Source organism: Vulpes vulpes, chromosome 16 (genome assembly GCF_048418805.1).
Source record: "Vulpes vulpes isolate BD-2025 chromosome 16, VulVul3, whole genome shotgun sequence".
Classification (NCBI taxonomy): domain Eukaryota; kingdom Metazoa; phylum Chordata; class Mammalia; order Carnivora; family Canidae; genus Vulpes; species Vulpes vulpes.
In genome coordinates this window covers 54,197,012-54,217,159 of record NC_132795.1, presented here as the reverse complement: position 1 = coordinate 54,217,159, position 20,148 = coordinate 54,197,012, and the positions used below count along the sequence as shown (strand labels likewise).

The 20,148-nt window shown below is 53.4% G+C and overlaps 1 protein-coding gene across 1 annotated transcript in view; it reads left to right on the top strand.

The window, feature by feature from the left end:
- The window catches only part of ZC3H7B (zinc finger CCCH-type containing 7B), a 61,709-nt gene that overhangs the window by 20,197 nt on the left and 21,364 nt on the right, over positions 1 to 20,148 (top strand). Inside the window, exons 2-8 of the mRNA XM_026017411.2 lie at positions 4,287 to 4,345; positions 7,567 to 7,600; positions 7,725 to 7,922; positions 9,137 to 9,295; positions 12,143 to 12,223; positions 13,018 to 13,074; positions 19,693 to 19,735. Coding sequence (XP_025873196.1) covers positions 4,293 to 4,345; positions 7,567 to 7,600; positions 7,725 to 7,922; positions 9,137 to 9,295; positions 12,143 to 12,223; positions 13,018 to 13,074; positions 19,693 to 19,735 — 625 coding nt within the window. The 5' untranslated portion in view covers positions 4,287 to 4,292. The remainder of the gene's footprint in view (positions 1 to 4,286; positions 4,346 to 7,566; positions 7,601 to 7,724; positions 7,923 to 9,136; positions 9,296 to 12,142; positions 12,224 to 13,017; positions 13,075 to 19,692; positions 19,736 to 20,148) is intronic.

Below are 20,148 nucleotides of genomic sequence, written 5' to 3'. Positions count from 1 at the left end.
TTTTCACACAGAAATCTTCCCTCAAATGGCCCTGCAAACACATCTGCCTTTTCTGGGCCGTGAGTATTCATGAACACCAAGCACAAACTTTGTGTCTTGTGCCTTTGAGGAAGAGCAGCAGCATTTTTACTGATGTATAGTCAGTAGTTCCAGGCTTGGCCCCCATGTGCTGGCGGAGCCTCACTCTCCTCGTCTTTCAAATGTGGGTCCCAGAGCACTGCAGCCCCAGGGTCATCGATCAGGATCAGATAAAATGTGGGAGATGACAGAGATTTCATAAATAGAGTTTGAATGCAGACTTCTAGAAGGCCCTCCCTCCCTGACCCCAATGAGCCAGCTCCTATCTACCCTTCAAAGCCGAATTCAAATGTGGACCTCTGTTTCCCAAATGTTTCCACTTTGGTTGTGCCTCATCCCAGCCTTTGTTTGCCACGGATGTCTGGTTTGGGGTGAAGGTGCTGGGATATTCTTTCCATGTCTCGAAGTAGGTTAGAAGAGCTGAGTGGGGGGTGGGCACCCTGGCCTTCTCCCCTATATATGATAGGCATATAGGAAATATTGAATTGAATGCCCAACATAGGAGTTCTGATCCAAAAGCCACTATTTGTTAAGTGTCTGCAATATCCCATGTCCTAAAATGAGTGCCTTCTCTGTATTCATCCTGTCAGTAGGTGCTGTCTGTAATCGCCACTGTACAAAGCAGGAGACTGCAAATCAGGGAGGCAGAGGAGCCTGCTCTGGGATTTGAACCCATCACCATAGTGCATGCATACAGCAGGCTGCTGCTTTGGGATATCGGTGGTCAGAGAGGAGGATTCACGCCAGGCTGTGTGAGGAGCCTTCTTCATACTGCCTGGGGCAGGGAGTGTTTTTTCCTTGGCTTTGGATTCAGTCTTAGGAATTAATCTCTTGGGATGGATATGGGCAATGCTTGTTTCTATTAAGTCTGCTCAGACCGCAGGGCTGAGAGGAGACTGGAAAACACTGCTTTCTGATTGCTGTGCTTTTCTGAGAGCTACAGGCTGCGCAGGGCTTCAGGAGGGTCATAAGCCAGCTGCTCCCGGATGGCGTGAGCTCATGTGGGGAGACGTGATCAGCCGAAATTCAAGAGAGTCATTAAGAGGCTCTAGGTGGGGGAGGGCAGGGTCTGATTTGTGGGTTCGAGAACCCTCCACCAGTGATGGTCTCAGGGAGGTAGGGGGCATTGAGGAGGCTGGTCCACTTGTCTGGGGGCAAGAAACACCCCAGGTGATGAGGAGGGATGGGGGCTGGATTTTGACTCAGGTCAAAGGGACAGGACTTGGTGGTCATGGCCCTGCGCTGCTGGTTGTCTAGGCCTGTGGGGGGCCCTTTCACAGGTCATCTGACCATTCTGGACCATACTACATGGTGATAAGTGCACCCCTGTCTCTCCCACCAGGGAAGCTTCTCTTGTAGGGTAGGACTGGGCCGGTGGCTCCCTAGGCTCCCACGAAATAGAATGAATGAGTATATGATGGTCCTATCGAAGGGAGAGGGGGAGACTGTGGAGGAGTCAAGCTTCGAAGGAGGGATGTAGGATGGCTGCCTAGGTGGAAGGAGCTGTGGAGTGAAAGCCAGGAGGCAGGAACACCACTCAGCCTGTTCTGGCTGGAGGCCCAGAGTAGCTTGTGTGTGTGAGGGTGATGAGCCCTGGTTTCCCAAACAGGGAAGCTGAGGGCAGAGAGACCAACAGAAAGGTGTGCTTGGCAAGGTCCAGGCAGCCCAGGCCATCACCGCCTGCCTCCTGCAGGAGAACAGGGTCATATTGTGTCCATCCCAGGAAACACTTGCAGTTTTTTGCCAGAAGGAGGAGCAGCGTTGGATGACATGTGTTCCCATGGTGGCCGGACTGTTGCCCTATTCCACGTGCACTCCACGTGCTGTCTCCTGAATTCTCACGATAGCCAGCAGGGTGGGGGCTGCCATCAGCCCCAATTTCCCCATCAGGAGACTGAGGCCCAAAGTCACCCAGCAAGTGTAAATGCTGGTGTTCACACCCAGGTCCGTGTGAGTCCAGAGCCCTGACCCAAGGCCCTGGCAGGACAAGCAGATGTGTAATGGGCATATGGCGATGGCCCTGGCCCTGCCCAGCATGAGGATCTGGTGTGAAGAACACTGTTCTGGGAGTCTGAAGACTCTGTATGGCTTTGCCCCTCCCTGGGAAGGACACATGGGAAGAAGGAGATTCGAGGAACTGAGCTCCCTGATCCCACACTCTTTTTTTTTTTTTTTTTTTTTTAAGATTTTATTTATTTATTCATGAGAGACACAGAGAGAGAGAGGCAGAGACACAGGCAGAGAGAGAAGCAGGCTCCATGCATGGAGCCCGAGGTGGGACTTGATCCCGGGACTCCAGAATCATGCCCTGGGCCAAAGGCAGGCACTCCACCACTGAGCCACCCAGGGATCCCCCTGATCCCACACTCTTATCTCTAGAGCCTCACAGCCACCCTTCCAGGCAAGCCTTGTCAGCTGTAACAAGCTACACAGAGGGGGGAAAGTGAGACATAGAGAAGGGAGATGGCTGGCCCTGGCCATATGGTGTCTCATAGCTCTTAGTGTGGCCAAGGATGTGGCGTTTGGTCTGATAGGACTGTTTGCCTATGCTCTGGGTGAGTGACCTCGGGATAGAAGCTTCATACTTTGTGCCTCACTGTTCTCATCTGTAAAATGGGCTAGTGATCCCTACCCCTTTTACAGGACAGGATTGTGAGAATGTGGTTGATGCAGTTGGAAGGGAGTTTTGCAAGGTGTTAATCTGACATGCTTACTCCCTCCCCAAAGTAGCCGGGTGTTTCTCACACCTTTTTATATCTTGGTACCACCGCTTGTGTCTGTGTACCAGCCCTCTGCTGATGGAGCTCCACCTTCCTCGCATAGCCTGCAGTCCTCTCTCCATAATCTCTCAGTGGGAGAGAGAGTGAGGGCCACGCTGTGGGGTAGAGTGTGGAAGGGGCCTATGAGGGGCCTGGACAGAAAGTGCTGGCCTGAGGCCAGGCGGCCCCAGTCCCCTTCCCGCTAGGTGGTGGGAGCCCCAGGCTCAGGTTCTGACCCAGGGGAAGGCCCATACCTCTCCTGGGCTGCCACTGGGTGGGATGAGCTGCCCCCCAGCAGGCCTTCCAGTCCATACATGGTTCCATGGAAGCCAGGAAGGCTGTCTGGATGGGTCTAGAAGCTCCTGGGCCCTGGAAGGCTTGCCCTAAAGGTACCTGAGCCCCTAGCTGCTCTGTCTGAGCCTCCCATCTCCTTTTTTTTTTTTTTTTTAAGATTTTATTTATTCAGTCATAGACACACAGAGAGAGAGAGACACACACACACACAGGCAGAGGGAGAAGCAGGCTCCACACAGGGAGCCCGATGTGGGACTCGATCCCGGGTCTCCAGGATCACACCTCAGGCTGCAGGCAGCGCCAAACCGCTGTGCCACCGGGGCTGCCCAGCCTCCCATCTCCTTAAACAGTGTTCACTCCCTGCCTCTCTCAAGCAGGTCTCCTGCATGTGTTCAGTACCATCACTTGCTGTGCAACATCAGGCCAGTCCTCAGCCTTGCTGGGCTTGTCTTCCTGGTCCAGAACCTGAGGAATTCCCTCCATCTTTGCAAAATGGGGCACACACCATGCTGCTTGGCTTGGTCTGGGCCAGGCCGGCTCCGGGTGTGTGTGGGCTGTGCGGAGGGGCTGCTGGTGGTAAAAGAGGGTGCCCTGGGTTCAAATCCTGCCTCAGCTGCCTGCCTGCTGGCTCATGACTGGGGCTCCCTGAGCTCCTTTCCTCCTTGGTGAAATGGAGACAGAATGACACCTGCCTCGTCGCATTGTTGCAAGATTCAAAGAGATTCTTATACAAAGTGCCCGCCCCAGTGTGTGGTGCTACCTTGTAGCCATAATCAGCTCCATCATTTTGCATTTCTGTATCTCTTCTCCTTGGACTGAGTTGGCTGGGCAAACAAGCTTTTCTCTTCGAACTTGGGGTGTCTGGCGCAGTACTGCCGCCAGAGCCATGTGTGAGAACAGGCAGGTGGCCTCCAGGCAGCCCCCTGCCCACAAAACCCACCGCACAAAACCAGGGTCCTGCAGCACTGTGAGGAGGGCAGGAGCTGCGTGGCTGGGTTCAGATAGCCTTTGTCGGCCATGAGACTGGTCACTGTCCTCAGTGTCATCTGTGAAACGGGCTGCGTGTGGGAATGAGAGAGACTACGCCGTGGGGTGGGCACTGTGACCAGCCAGTGGCCCCTGCTGACTAATTGATAAACTGCTCTCTCCCCCCAGAGACTGATGGAGAGACAGAGACGGAAGGCGGACATCGAGAAGGGGCTGCAGTTCATTCAGTGAGTGTGGGGCAGGCTGGGAAGGCTGGGGCCTCTGACGACACTGCCCAAGGCCTGCACAGGCCTCCCCAGCTCCCCCTTTTCTTCCTGCTAAGCCTCTGCTGCCCAGGCTGCCTTGTATGCTGGGGAGCGAGGAGGTGGGACATGCTAGGAAGGGGCTGGAGGGACCGGAGGGTAGATCGGTGACCCCCCTCCAACCAGGCACACACATTCCCTGACCCTGGCCACCCTTCTGTCCTGCTCAGTGTACCATTTTACCCTCACCCTACACATACGGAGGCACACATCCTGTTAATTCTCCTGCTTACCTGTGTACATCCCAGGCTCTGTGCTGGGCTCTTCACATCCATTAATCCTCACAACAGCCCAGGGAGGTAGGTGGTCTTAGTTCCATTTTGCTGAGGCTCAGAGAGGTTAAAAAACTTGTTTATGGTCACACAGCTTTATTTTTTATTTTTTAAAGATTTATTTATTTATTCATGAGAGAGAGACAGAGAGAGAGAGAGGCAGAGACACAGGCAGAGGGAGAAGCAGGCTCCATGCTGGGAGTCCGACGCGGGACTCGATCCCAGGACTCCAGTATCACGCCCTGGGCCAAAGGCAGGCGCCAAACCGCTGAGCCACCCAGGGATCTCCTCTGGTCACACGGCTTTAAAGTAATAGGATTTTTTTTTTAAGATATTTATTTATTTGAAGGATTTTTATTTTATTTATTCATGAGACACACAGAGATTTTATTTATTCATGAGAGACACACAGAGAGAGGCAGAGACACAGGCAGAGGGAGAAGCTGGCTCCCGGTGGGGATCCTGATGTAGGTCTCGATCCCAGGACCACAACCTGAACCAAAGGCAGATGATCAACCACTGAGCCACCCAGCTGCCCCTAAAATAATAGGATTCTAACCCAGTTTTGGCTGGCCCATAACCCACATTTCTTTCCATTATTTAAGCTCCCCCCTCCAGTCTCCACATGCCATGTTTGGAGGGTTCTATCCCATTTTTCCCCTTCATACACAAAGTATTTTTACTAACTTTTTAATTTTATTTCTCTTAAATAGATCCCAGAGGCACATTTATCATGACACTAATGAGTTAACTGCAGGGTCCCTCACTCGAGTGGGCCCTTTCCGAAACCATGGAAGGTTCCTCGAGCAATTCTTTGTTTCTAATTTTGTGGATTTTTTTTTTCTTAAATGGGAATCCCCACACAACTAGGATTTACATCTGTCTACCCTCAGATAAGTTCCCCAATTTTGTTTTCTCACAGAGACCTGTAAAACACAACCTGCCTCTTCTCCACAGCCTGGGCCCTTTGTCACACACACGGTATCTATGATGCTCTGATGGAGCTTGTGTCGACAGTCACACACTATCCTTCCCTCCGCTTGCATCATGGTCACTCTGTCTTGCTTAGGCCACTGGGAGAGCTGTGGCCCACTATTCTCTCCTCTCTGGGCGGGTCTCCTTCCATTTGAGGGTACTGCTCAAATTTTATGCAGGGGCCAATCTGATGAACAGAGTGAACCTTGCAAATATGGTCTTTCTTTCTTCCTTTTTTTTTTTTTTTTTTTAAGATTTTATTTGCTTATTCATGAGAGATACAGAGAGGCAGAGACATAGGCAGAGGGAGAAGCAGGCTCCCTAGAGGAAGGGAGCCAGATGTAGGACTCGATCCCAGGACCCCAGGATCATGACCTGAGCTAAAGGCAGATGTTCAAGCACTGAACCATTCAGGTGCCCCAAATACTGTCTTTCAACAGAATTGTGTCTTCAAGTCACTGATTTCTGTGGAGCTGGACCTTTGAGTCCTGCATCCTGGTTACCCCACTTCCTGGGTGCTCTCCACACCTGCGAGATGAGATAGGCCCCTTCCCTCATGGAGTCATTGTGCTTGGAGTAAATGGTAGCTCAGTGTTCTCCTTCCCATCTCCAGAGGGGAGTTCCCAGAAGGTTTAGCAATAGGACAGCCTCCTGGGAACCCATATGTTTGTCTCCTAAGGGATGGCTTTACAAGATAACACAGTAGGACGTGCTTCTTTTATGATTAACTGTCCTTTCACATATATAGACTTTGTGTGCTAAGCATTTATTAGGCACCTCTGGGCACCAAGCACTGTAACAGGGCCATAAAGCGGTTTGCACAGGTGGGGCGGTGCTGGCTTGTGTGGAGCCTTAAACATCAGGATGAAGTGACCTTGAGGTAAATAGGGAGCTGGTGCTGGAGGTGGAAGGCCAGGTAGGAAGGTAGCAATGGGGCCTGACTAGGTGGTAGAGGGAGCAGTGATGGGCCCCGGTCCCGACAGTGGAGAGTCAAGTGAGAGATCAAGATGGGAGCCCCACTGTCACAATCAGGGACACCTCCTCCCACACACACACACAGGGGACCTCGGCATCTCCTCTCATCACTTCTCACTCACTGGTTCAGGCTGGTCTTTCTTGCCCAGGTGTTGACAGCAGCTCCGGGCAACAGAAGGAGTCCCAGCCCTGCACTCTGGCCCTGGCTCTAACACTGACCTGCTGTGTGACCTTGAGCAAGCCACTGCCCCGTCGGAGCGTGTGTTTTCCCTTCTGTGCCATGAAGGACTGGGAGACTACCCTTCTGGCTTAGCCATTTAGCGTGACAGATGTGCCTCCATTCTCCTGGGCTGTCATTTTCTTCTGCACTGAGCTGGATTTCGTTGGCCCCAAGTGGAGGAGAGGATGCCCACAGCCCCATCTGCTTTGTTGGGGCTGGCATGAAGGGTCAGGCTCTGAGAGTTACCTGGCATTGGCTGGGGGCATGCATATTCTGCAGGAAGGGATGGGGGATCTGAGATTGACTCTTGTGCTACCTGGAGCCTGCATTTGCAGGTTTTGGTCCATCGAGGTGTGGTCATTCTCAGAGAACTGATTTCTTAGGATGAGGACAGCTGGATGGAGCTGGAGCTGGCCTGTTCTGTCTCAGCATCCGAACCTGGAAAAGCCTGGCCATGGCTCTGGGGCAAACACAAGGCCTTCCTCCAACCCCGTTCCATCAGAAATGGAAGACGAACATGGTGTTGGTTTAGGGAGAAAAAACTGCCGTCCCCTTTCTAATCTGTGAGGTGACATCTGAGATCCAAGCTATAGGAGTCCACTCCTGGCATAATCTGTGGCCTTTGGCTCAGGCTACTGGGGCTTCCATGAGTCTGAGATGCAAGGGCTCACCCAGACTTTGTATCCCTCTCCTTTTCCTGCTAGGTCGACACTACCCCTAAAGCAAGAAGAATATGAGGTGAGTGTCAGCTGCTGGGCTGGGGGAAGGTGAAGGGCAGGGATGTCCAGGAGAGGGGCGAGGTGTCTAAGCCTTGGGCTACATGGAGACCCCTGAGCCCCCTCTGCCCCCTGCCCCCTGGCAGGCCTTTCTGCTCAAGCTGGTACAGAACCTGTTTGCTGAGGGCAATGACCTGTTTCGGGAGAAGGACTATAAGCAGGCCCTGGTGCAGTACATGGAGGGGCTGAACGTGGCCGACTACGCCGCCTCCGACCAGGTGGCTCTACCCCAGGAGCTGCTGTGCAAGCTGCATGTCAACCGGGCTGCCTGCTACTTCACCATGGTGAGCCTGTCGCGTGCCCTTCCCCTCCAACTCTCCTCACTCTGACCAGCACATCCCCCAGATGCCCTGCTGAGCAGGCTCAGCCAGGCGGGCACTCCTTGAGGCTCTGCAGGGCCGGCTCCTCCTCCTTTTCCTCCTCCTCCTCCTCCTCCTTCTCCTCCTCCTCCTCCTCCTCCTCCTCCTCCACCACCACCACCACCACCACCACCTCCTCCTCCTCCTCCTGTGCAAGTCTCACCATCCACTCCCACGGCTCTCAACCCCAGCTTCACCACAGACTCCCCTGGAGAGCCTTTAAAGTACTGATCTGTGACAAACCGAAAATGGTTTGTCATGAGCCTCAGCCTCACCCCAGGTGAATTAAGTTAGACTGTCAGGGTGGCTAGGGCAGTGGCAGGAATCTGGACAGTCAGGGCTGAGAACCACTCCCCTCATCACTGCTGCCTCTTTCTGGCCTTCCCTCTCCTCTCTCCTGGGCTCCCTCCCTTCCTGTCTCCCCCAGCCTCCCCCCCCCCCCCGCTTTTTTAAGATTTTATTTATTTACTCATGAGAGATACAGAGAGAGAGGCAAAGACACAGGCAGAGGGAGAAGCAGGGAGCCTGAGGTAGGACTCAATCCCAGGTCTCCAGGATCACACCCAAAGGCAGGTGCCAAACCGCTGAGCCACCCAGGTGTCCCTCCCCCTGCCCCCTTAAAGCTTGGGCCTCCACCTCGTCCCTGTCCTGCTTGTTTGCTGACTCCGTCACTGACCACATCCTCCGGGAAACTCTGCTGTGAGCTCTGCAGAGGACCTAGTAACCCCTCTGCAATCCAGAGTGGACTGTTCTGGAAAAGCATGTGTCTACCAGATGCCTGTTCATACCGTCTTCCGTCCCCTGAGCTGCCTTCACGATTCCCCTTCTTCTCAGAGGTGCTTTTATTATTCTTGGTCCACGGTGCTCTGAGCCCAAGGCAGATGTACAGGTAGATGAGTCTGAAACACCACACTCATCACTGTTAGAATTGGAAGGCCCCTCTACTCCAGGAGACTGCCAGGGTGTGTTGGTTGCCCTCGACCAAAGAGTGAATGCCAGAGCTGTTTCTGGGGCTCTGGGGCCCTCCACCCCAACCCTGTCCTCCAGCATCCTCCGTCTCTACAGGGAAGGGGGCAGGAGACCCCGGCTGGAGGGAGGGAATAGGCGCCCACCGCTGAGCCATCCACCCCTCTCTGCAGGGCCTGTATGAGAAGGCGCTGGAGGACAGCGAGAAAGCACTAGGCCTGGACGGCGAGAACATTCGGGCGCTGTTCCGCAAGGCGCGTGCCCTCAGTGAGCTGGGGCGGCACAAGGAGGCCTACGAGTGCAGCAGCCGGTGCTCCCTCGCCCGGCCCCACGTGAGTGCCCCGCGGCAAGGGTCTGGGCTCTTGGCTCTTCCTTTTTTTTCTAGATTTTTTTTTCATGAGAGACACACAGAGAGAGGTAGAGACACAGGCAGAGGGAGAAGCAGGCTCCATGCAGGGAGCCCAATGTGGGACTCGATCCCGGGACCCCAGGATCACACCCTGAGCCGAAGGTGGACTCTCAACCATGGAGCCACCCCTCGGCTCTTCTGAGCCTGCTTCCTCCTCTGGGGCTCTCACTCGCACGTATGATAGGGACCCTGAGCTCTGGTTGTGTTTCAGGCACTGCTAAAAATACACCGTGTGTTAACTCACCTAATCCTTGCATCACCCCTTTGAGATAGATACTCTTATTATCCCCATTTTAAAGATGAGGAGAAAAAAAAAAATAAAGATGAGGAGACAGGCACCGACAAGAGATAGGAACTTACCCGAAATCACAGCTGGAGCTTACCCTTGAACCCAGGCAGTCCGATTCTAGGGTTGGCACTCTTAGCCTCTGTACTGTACGGGTACAGGGTGGCAGTGAGGACCAGTAGGGATGCCACATGTGCTGGGATCCTGATGTCCAGGCATTTACTAGGTGGGGGAGAGATGGAGAATTGACCTGTAGTGAGCCTTGCTTGCCCTGACGCACACACAGTGGGACACCTGCCCCCTCCCCGTTTATTCATCCATATAACAAGTATATACTAAGCACCCACAAATTGCCCAGATCTGTGCCCTTCAGGGACCCACAGTCTGCTAGGAGATGTGAAAACAGTCCCCCCAGTCTAGGCCTGGCTCTACTGTGACTCCCAATATGACTTTGGACAAAACACTTCCCCTGTCTGCATATCAACTCCATGTCTATAAAATGCTCCTCCTACTTTATCTCTGAAATAATGAGTATGAAAGGGCTCAGAAAAGGCTCAATTCTGCCCCAAAGTGATCAGGATCTTGGAGGGCTCCCTCACAGGAGGAAAGTGGACTTGAGTGGGGCCAGAAGAAGCAGGAAGGATCTGGGTGGTCAGAAGAGAGGAGAGGCCGGATGCACAGTGGTCAAGGACATGGGTATCAGAGAGCTGGGTTTGGATTCCAATCTTGGGTCAGCCATTTACTAGCTGTGTGACCTTGAACACACACAGGTTAGTCTCTGTGAGCCTTCATTTGCACCCCTGTCAAATGGGGGTGATAATATGCCATGCATCACTGGGCTATGAGGATGGAATCCAAAAAATCATACCTCAAGGCAGTTGGCACCATAGCCAGGCATAGTAAGTTCAGAAAACATTCACTGTTACTATACTTTTTGTTTATTATTTGTGCTTCTCCAATTCAATTTAGTTCATAATTGAGATATACAGACAGTATATCTTTCTTTCGTTCTTTTTTTTTTAAGATTTTATTTATTTATTCATGAGAGACATAGAAAGAGAGAGAGAGAGAGAGAGACAGAGACACAGGTAGAGGGAAAAGCAGGCTCCATGCAGGGAGCCTGATATGGGACTCGATCCCGGATCTCCAGGATCACAGCCTGGGCTGAAGGCAGGCACTAAACTGCTGAGCCACCCAGGGATCCCCAGTATATCTCTTTCTTATGACAGTAGTCCCTGAGATATACAGAATTTTCTAGTGTCTAGTATTTTCTAGATATACAGGTCCACATCCAAGTCTCATGTTTACCATTCGTGGGCAGGCATGGTGGCATTTACCCTACTGTACGGGTGAGGACGCTGAGGCCCAGCGAGACTGGTAACTTGACTAAGGAAAGTGCCCAGATGAGAACTTCTGACTACGAGGTGGGGGATTTCCCAGCTTTCCGGTCTTTGTTGGCAGATACTGGTTGAGCCCTGCTCTGTGCTGGGTACTGGGGACCAGTGATGACTAAGACTCTAGCCCTGGGCTCTAGGAGCTCATCAGGTAGGGAGGTAGACAAATACGTGGAATGTTATAACATCCCTGTGGCCCCTTTGCTACCTGGACCATGGTCCTACTTCTTTGTTTACTGGTTGGTGTTCACAGCTAGATAGGAGCCTCCATGAGGCCCAGACCCTGTCTTCCTGTGACAGTGGTGTCCCTGGCTCCTAGCCCTTGCCTGGCACATAATGCGCATACAGTAATACACCTTTGGAGGGAGGAAGGAATGCTGGGTGCTCTTACTGAGCACTAACTGTGGGCCAGCCATGTTGCAAACCTCCCACATTCTCGCTCCTATGAGCCTGGGCACCACCCACATGTCCTCCCTTGCAAAGAGTTCCAAGACATTGTGTGGTGAAAGAAGCAAGTTGTAGAACAATAGTTATAATATGATCTCACTTACGTAAAAAAAAAAAAAAAAGAAAAAAAAAGGAGAAAATCCTCACAAAGCAAAACCAAGCATCCTTTAGAGGTCCATAGGCACATATGTAAATTCCTAGAAAAGGTCCATAGGGAAATAGTTCAGACCACAAGGCATGCTCCCTCTGGGAGGCGCCTAGGGTGAGGATGGTGGTAATGCAGGGGAGCAGTTGGTCTCTCTGCAACATTTCAGCCCTCTACAGTGACACTACTACTTGCTGAATTTTAGAAATAAAAAAGATAATCTAAGAATCCAAAATAAAAATTATTCCTTTCCCCTTCCCACAGTAAAAGGAAAGAGGGAAGCATGAGTTCTGGTTCAGCCTGACCACAAATGAGCTGTGTGACCTGGGCAGCCAGTGACCCCTCCTGGGGCCTCACTCCCTTGTCGATAATGTGGGGGTAACCGCGGATATCCACGCCCCCCCCCCACTCCTTTGAAGTGCTGCTCAAGGTCTCCGGAGCATAGCTCTGTGAGCTAGGGCAGACTGACCCACTCTACCCTGCGTCTTGCTGTTGCAGGATGAAAGCGTAACTCAGCTTGGTCAGGAGCTGGCTCAGAAGCTTGGGCTTCGAGTTCGGAAAGCATATAAGAGGCCCCAGGTAGGTGGGCTCTGGGCACTGAGGGTGGGCGGGGGTGCAGATGGGGAGGTTTGAGGGGGGACCAGGCACCTTCGGACAGAAGCGGGTGAGGGTGGCTGGGGCCAGGTCGGGACAGAGGGAAATGATCTTCCCACCCCCCTGTTGCCTGAATGTCCTGGACTGACTCTGAGAACCTTTTGGGAGAGCAAAGATTGGCCAAAGCTTCCAGTTTACCTTAGATGCCAGCTGCTAAAAACCTGTTCCCCACGCCCTGGCCAACTTAAATGCCCCCAGAAGTGGCCTGAGTTGACACTGGTGTCCTTTGGCCTTATGTTCTCAAATAACCTCTGTATGGGGCATATTTGAGACCTTGGTATCTGGGTGGCTCTTTCAGATCCACATTTATTCATTTGACACCTACCATATGCCAGGAAGCTGCACATAGGAGAGGGTATGGCTCTAGAGTCGGCTGTGACCTTGAGCAGCTTAGCTCTCTCTCCTCTGTGGTTTCTACATCTGGAACATTGGGATAAGTATGTCCACTTCAGGGGGGTTCCTGGGAGGATCGCAATGAAAGAATGTTTGATGTGGCACCTGGCACACAGTAGGAACATGTGTGTGAAAGTCCTCTGCCTGGGTCCCAGAAAATGCCCGAATCTGACCCAGAGACAGGGCAGGTAACTTCCGGCAGGCCTAGGGGCAGAGGACCTTAGGGTACTACAGACCCCAGCTGCCTGTGTTGGGGCCCCCTCTGCTGCCCTGGCTAGGGCAGTTCCCGGAATGTTCATTTCTTCCCACTTCTCTGATCTCTGCAGGAATTGGAAACATTTTCTCTGCTCAGTAATGGCACTGTGGCTGGCATGGCAGACCAGGTAGGTGGGGGCCCGGACCCCAAGCCTCCCTCCCTGCCTCCAGTACCAGCCTATCACGAGAGCTTTGGACTCCCTCTGTGGGGTATACAGACCCGAGCGGTAGGTCCGGGGCCATCAGACCAAAGGGTTGGGCTCCATCTGTCCCAGTCCCCACTGCTGGGAGCCAGGCACCTGCCCTAGGAAGAGGGCATGATTGACAACCTGGGTCCGGGCCAGACTCAGGGACAGCTCTGGGATGCACAGCTCCTCCACCTCGTAGGAGAAGCCTCCTGTGACCACAGGGCAAAGTGTGGGGATGGGCTGTGGCTGCTGTTGGCGGGAAGCCTGGGTGGCCTGGTCCCAATTACCTTTCTGCTCCCCTCCCCAACCCTTCCTGCTGCTGTTGCTTTGCTCCCCAACGGTCTTTCGCATCTAGGCTTCCAGGTCTCTGACTTCTTCCCTCCTGCTTACCCTACTTTCTCTGCCTTTTTATTTTCAAGTCCCAGCTAAAGCACACCCTCCACCCCCACTGAGGCCTCCTGGGTACCCCTGCCCGAGTGACGGCTGGGGAGACGCGTGAAAGTGGGGGGCGCAGAGCTCACACCTGGGACTCCCACAGAGAAGAGCCCAACCTGCTGCGTGCGGGCTGTTCTTGGCAGAACCTTCATCTCTGAGCCTCAGATTTTGAATCTGTGAAATGAGGGTGTTCTGTCCCTAGGCCAGAACAAGGGAGCATGCCCTGAGAAGTGTGGCACCCGAGGGAGCTATGAGAGGTGGCTGCTGATATCACAGCATCATCCTAGGTTTTAGATGTCCTCACTCCCAGGGCCACGACCCTTGTACAACCCTGGCTCATCCCAGGGGTGCTGAGAGGGGCCCAGTACACACATTGGACTCTCCTATTGCTCATCACACATGCTCAGCTGGACTTTGAGGCTTTTGGGAAGACAAAGGACAGGCTGGTGGAGGCTGGAGTCCTGCCTCCTTGTTGAACATAAGGGGAGACAGAGGCACAGAGTGAGGAGCGGACTGTGCCAGCATCACACAGAGACGGCAGCAGGCCTGATTGCCTTCTGAGTGTTATAAGGCTTTCATCCGTTCACTCAGCAAACTCCCAGGGAACCCCTGGACTGGGCACTAGGGCATAGCTGAGCTAGGCAGGCACATCCTTGCCCTTGGGGACTCCCGGGTGCCAAGGGAAGCAGATGTGGATCTGCCTGTAGAACATTCCTCATGGATTGTAACCAGAAATTTTGGGGCCTGGCACATACTGGATGCTCATAAAAAAAAAAAAAAACCAACATACACACACACACATACATATGTATATAACATTTTTCTTTTCTTTTCTTTAAGATTTTATTTATTTATTCATGAGAGAAACAGAGAGAGAGAGAGAGAGAGAGAGAGAGACAGAGACACAGGCAGAGGGAGAAGCAGGCTCCATGCAGGAAGCCTGACTTGGGACTTGGGATCACGCCCTGGGCTGAAGGCAGCGTTAAACCGCTGCGCCACCCAGGCTGCCCAGTTTTTTTTTTTTTTTTAAGGTTTTATTTATTTATTCATGAGAGAAACAGAGAGAGAGAGGCAGAGACACAGGCAGAGGGAGAAGCAGGCTCCATACAGGAAGCCTGTATAACATTTTTCTATAACAAAATGCCATGGACTGAGTATATAAATGACTTATAAATGCCTATAAATGACAGAAATTCATTTCTCACAGTTCTGGAGATAGGAAGTCCAAGGTCAGGGTGTCGGCAAATTTGGTATCTGGTGAGGACCTGCTTCCTGGTTCACAGATGACATCTTTTAGCTATGACCTCACAAGGCAAAAGGGTCAAGGGAGCTCTCTGGTGTCTGTGAATCCCATTCATGAGGGTTTCATTCTCACAACCTCATTACCTCCCTAAGGCCACACCTCCTAATACTGTCACCTTAGGGGGTAGGATTTCAACATATGAATTTGACATACATTGAACATTTGACAGATATTTAGACCATAGCAGTGGACTAAAGACCGGAGAATTGTAAATAATTTCACAATGCCTTAAGGGAGGGACTCCTTACTCCTATTACAAAGGAGAAACCAAGGCCCAAGAAGTTAGATGACTTGTCTGAATTCACTGAGCCTGGGGCTAGGTACGTGGTAAACAAAACATTCATGGGATCCCTGGGTGGCGCAGGGGTTTGGCGCCTGCCTTTGGCCTAGGGCGTGATCCTAGAGACCCGGGATCGAATCCCACATCGGGCTCCCGGTGCATGGAGCCTGCTTCTCCCTCTGCCTGTGTCTCTGCCTCTCTCTCTCTCTCTCTCTGTGACTATCATAAATAAATAAAAATTTTTAAAAAATTAAAAAAAAACATTCATAGTTCCTGCCCATAGTTCCTCCAAGAGCTCACAGTCCAGGGTGAATGGATACTAGCCTGATAATTTTTGGTTACAAACCATCATGAGAGCTGTAAAGGCAAAGTGTGGGGAGCCACAGGCCTGTTGGAACAGGGAGGTTTGATTTAGATTGGGCATCAGTGACCTTTCAAATGAGACCTGAAGGTTGAGGAGTAAGCAGGGGCATGGTGTGCTAGTAAAACTGCATTTCAGAGAGGGGATGGTATGTGCAAAGGCCCTGAGGCTAGGAGGAACTCAGTATGGGTGGGAGAGGAGGCAGGGCTGCAGTGGGGCTGGAATAATAGATAGAAGCCAGAGCATCTTGCACCTGGTGAGGAGCTGAGTCTTCATCAAAGGAGTATTGAGAAGGCATTGAAAGGGAAGAGTATTGATTCTGTTCATTAATTCAGAAGGGGCTTATTGAGGGCTTCTATGTGCTCAGGATGGAGTTGATTGAGGTACTGGATATACAGCGGACGGGAAAATAGCCAAGGAGCCCCACCCTTATAGAGCTTACATTGTAACTGGAGGAGACAAAGAAAAAGTCATCAGTGATGTGGAAATGAGGGCTGGGGAATGCTGGGGCAATTGGTTGCAGTTTTAAACAGTGAACAGGGAAGGCCTCAATGAGAAAGAGACACTGGAGCAAAGACCTGAAGATGAGGGATGTGCCTTGAGGAGGTCTGCGGGGAGCTGGCAGAGAGAATGGCCATTGCAAAGGCCCTGAGGCAAAAGAGTGTCCAGGGTGTGGAGAGAACAGCCAGGACGCCAGGGTAGCTAGAGGGGACAGCTAGAGGCCAGGGTGTAGGGCTCCTCTTTCCTCTTGCTGGAGGTGATAGGGAGGCAGGGAGTTATTCAGGCACATCTTATTCAGAGTTCTTGGATATCATTCCTGGAGCTGAAGAAACTGGGACTCCCTTCCATTTTCTGCTGATAGTGGCTTGATTGCACCTTATAGAGCTAGGGTGGGGTGACCCTGGCTGGATACTTGATGGGGTGTCCCTGCTCCTTCCTTCCCCTCCCACAGTGACTGCCCTGATTAAAGCCACATCCCACTCTTCCAGGTCAGGCTGGCCTCCCCTTCCTGTCTCCCAAGGTGAACTCTGATAGCCAGGCCTCTGGTCTCTCTTCGCATAGAGACCCTCAGTGATTGTTAATTTAAGTGACTATTTGAAAGTAATCAACTCCAGTTACTCTTGCCTGGCATTAGCAGTCTAGTTCCCATGTCCCTGTCCATCTTCACGCACCAGACAACGTGCATGTATGCATATTTCCCGGGCTCCACAACAAGCTCATGTGAGAGTAGGACTGTGGGTTCCTCTGTTCCATACGTCCACATGGCACCACTTTGGAGTCAGATGGGTCAGGTCTCCGCTCACTGATGGCATGTCTCCCAGCTTTGGGTTCCCCTCTGTAAGACACAGATGATGGTGCTCAGTTCCCGGGGTGCTTGTGTGGATGACATGAAGGCAGGCATGGGAAGCCAGCAGCCTGGCACCCGAGGCAGGTTAGGGGCCCCTCCCCATCCCATTCCAGCCCAATGCACACATCTTTCCTTGGTGTCAGGGCTGGGGGAGTCTCCAGGCTCCTCTCAGGCCGGTGAGTGAGGGCACAGCGAATCTGCTGCTCATCACAGCAGGCCGAGCCATGGCAAATGTGGCTGGGTGCCCAGCTCCACAAGGACCAACCCTCAGTGTCCATGGAGTCTGCAGCCTGGGGGCCACAGATGGTGGCACCCATGGCAGTGGGCACCCAAGCCACTGCCAAACTGTTCACCCATCCCTACAGCCATGCTGGGACCCCCACCGCATCCATAGGGGCCAGGGCTTGTCATGGGGATGGTGATCTGGGAGAAGTCCAAGCAGAGGGGACTCTACAGTGAAGACCAGGTCAGATCCTGCTTCACTGGCCAGCATGGTGCTGTACATGTGCACACACGCATCCACACACTTCCGTATCCACATACCACGCACACACACATCCATAGCCCACACTTACACATCCACAGTGTAAGTCTAAGGATCACGGAATGGAGTATGGGGCGTGTGCCAGCCAGATCCCCTGCCCTGGAGCTTTTACACAGACATTGTGTGTGAGCCTGGCCATAGGCATCCCTACAGGGCTCTCGAGCAGGGAAGTCCTGGTCCTTCAGCCAGTCAGGCACCCCACATGTGTGCCTCGTAGTGGAGACTCATGAGCAGCACCCACAGGGAGCTTCATGGGACCTGGGGATGAGTCAGGCATGCAGGGTGCCTGTGCTGGGGCTGTGTCTCGCCAGTGGGAGGGGCACAACACAAGGAAAGCTGTGACTTCTAGGAACACATAGAACCTGAGGCGGCCTTGGGTGGAGAGGACTTCCCAGAGCCTGGGTGGCAGGATTCAGGTAGGTGGAGAAGAGGGAGCAGAGCTCAGAGCCAGAGGACCTGCTTGAGCATGGGCCTCGGGGCAGGAGAGGGAGACTCGTATCCTCCGAGACCACAACACTAATTCTCCCCATGGGGGTTTGGAAGAAGCTGGGCTTTGTAGCCAGGCATGCGTTTAGGTTCAGGTCTTGAGTCACCCTTATCTGAAGCACCACTCCACCTCTCAGGGAGCTGCTAGTGCCTGCCACTTTGTGGTGGCTGTAGGGTGACAGTGAGTCGCATATGAAAGCCACTGGCACAAGGCCTCAGAGAGGAGGTGCTCCGGAAACCTCCTTGCTGTGTGAGTGTCATGAAGCAGGAAACGGCAGGGAGAGAGGAGCCAAGCAAGATGGGCTGGAGCTGGGTGATGGGCAGGGTGCCTGGGGGCCGTGGACAGCACTGGGCAGGGAGATGCACAGCCATCCCTAGAGATGCTCATCTGGCACCTCTTTTCCCACCTTTCATGTTTCATATGCTTACCTGTGAGAGCAGCAGCCCTGACCCAGCATGGCAGCCCTGGTTTGTGCAGACACCCCCTAGGACACTGACCTGCCCATCTTTGCCATGCAGGGGCCAGGCGCCAGGGCATGAGAGGGTGTTCTGTGCAGGGGAGGGGAGGCAGCACAGAGGCCTGGGGCTGGGGTCGGGGCAGACTCCCAAGTCCTCAATCAGACAGCCACTCTCTGGCCCAGGAGAATTGTTCCCTGGACCAACATCCCTGTGGGTGAAGGGACAGCACCTGGTAGGGCATCTGGATCAAGGGCTGAACTTAATTGGCCATGAAGTGCTGGCCCGGCTGGCATGAGGCAGGGCGCTGGGTACGTCTGGTTGCTGTTAGTGCCATCGTGGATCCACGGGATAGGATGGCTAAGGAGTGAGGCCCTGGTCCTCCTGCAGCTGTCGGCGGGTGTGCAAGGGAAATGGGGTCACTCAGGGCCCTGACAGGGAAGGAGGACTTCAGCTGGACCATGTAGGACTCCAAGAAGGGGAGGATGTGCCAGGATTGAGGAATTACTCAGGCCGCAGCCAGCGGGGCACATGGGACATGGGGGAGGCCAGAATGTGGAGGCTAGTGGACAAACACCCAGTCCATCCAGGCCAACTCCTGACAGGCACAGAAAGCCCTTCCTAAGGTCTATGCAAACATCAAAATGATTTAAAACTGTCCTAGAAGGCCATGGAGCAAGCCCAGGCCCAGCTGCCCCTCCAACAGCAGGTCCACGGGTGGCGGTGGGACTCCACCTGGGCTCATTCAGCCTGGGGCTGTGACAGGGGAGGGGACACTGGTGGTTTTGAGGCATGGCGCTTTTGTCTTTGAGCTGTAAACTATCCATGCAGGGCACAGAGTAGGAGGGCCAGGTAAAACCCCCGCCACCCTCCCCAGGGTGTGGACCCTATCCTGTGATGGGTAAGGAAACTAAGGCTCAGGGATCCCTGGGTGGCGCAGCGGTTTGGCGCCTGCCTTTGGCCCAGGGCGCGATCCTGGAGACCCGGGATCGAATCCCACGTCGGGCTCCCGGTGCATGGAGCCTGCTTCTCCCTCCGCCTGTGTCTCTGCCTCTCTCTTTCTCTCTGTATGACTATCATAAATAAATAAAAATTAAAAAAAAAATTTAAAAAAAAAAAAAAAAAGGAAACTAAGGCTCAGAGGTTAGATCTCTTACCCCCAGTGATGCCCTCTAGAAAGGGGCAGATGTGAGGCTTGTCCGGCTCCTCTCCCCTGCCCCCTGGCCCCTGCCTGTCCAGCCCTGTGCTTAATTCCCAGCAATGGTCCCTGGGATGGGGGTGGGGCGGGCACCACGGCCTTCCTAGCCCACATCTGCCCAACCCCCTGTGTCCTTCCTCTCCACAGGGAACTTCCAATGGATTGGGGTCCATAGATGACATCGAAACAGGTAGTGTCCCTGATTTGAGGGCCCGGGGTAGAGATGGGTCCCCGGGGAAGAGGAGGCGGGGTGGTCACCCCTCACAGCTGGAACCTGAGGGCTCCCTGCCCTAGCGACTCCCTGCAGCATGAAAGAAGATAGTGGGTTTGGGAGAACACGCTCCCTCTCAGGCAGGAGAGGGTGAGGGCCTGCCACATAGCAGGGTAGTGCTGCTCTCGTCTCCTCCACTCCAGGTCAGCGCCTCCCCCTACTGGGAGTCCCCTTCTCTCCCTCACTGGCTTCCAGGGAGGGTCACGCTTACCAAGCATCCCTTAGGGAGACCGTTGCTTCCCCCAGGTAGGATATTCAGGCACTGAGCCAAGCCCCTTCGAGAAATACTGTGGGACTGAAGGACCCGCTCCTGCTCGGCAGCGGCCGGCCTT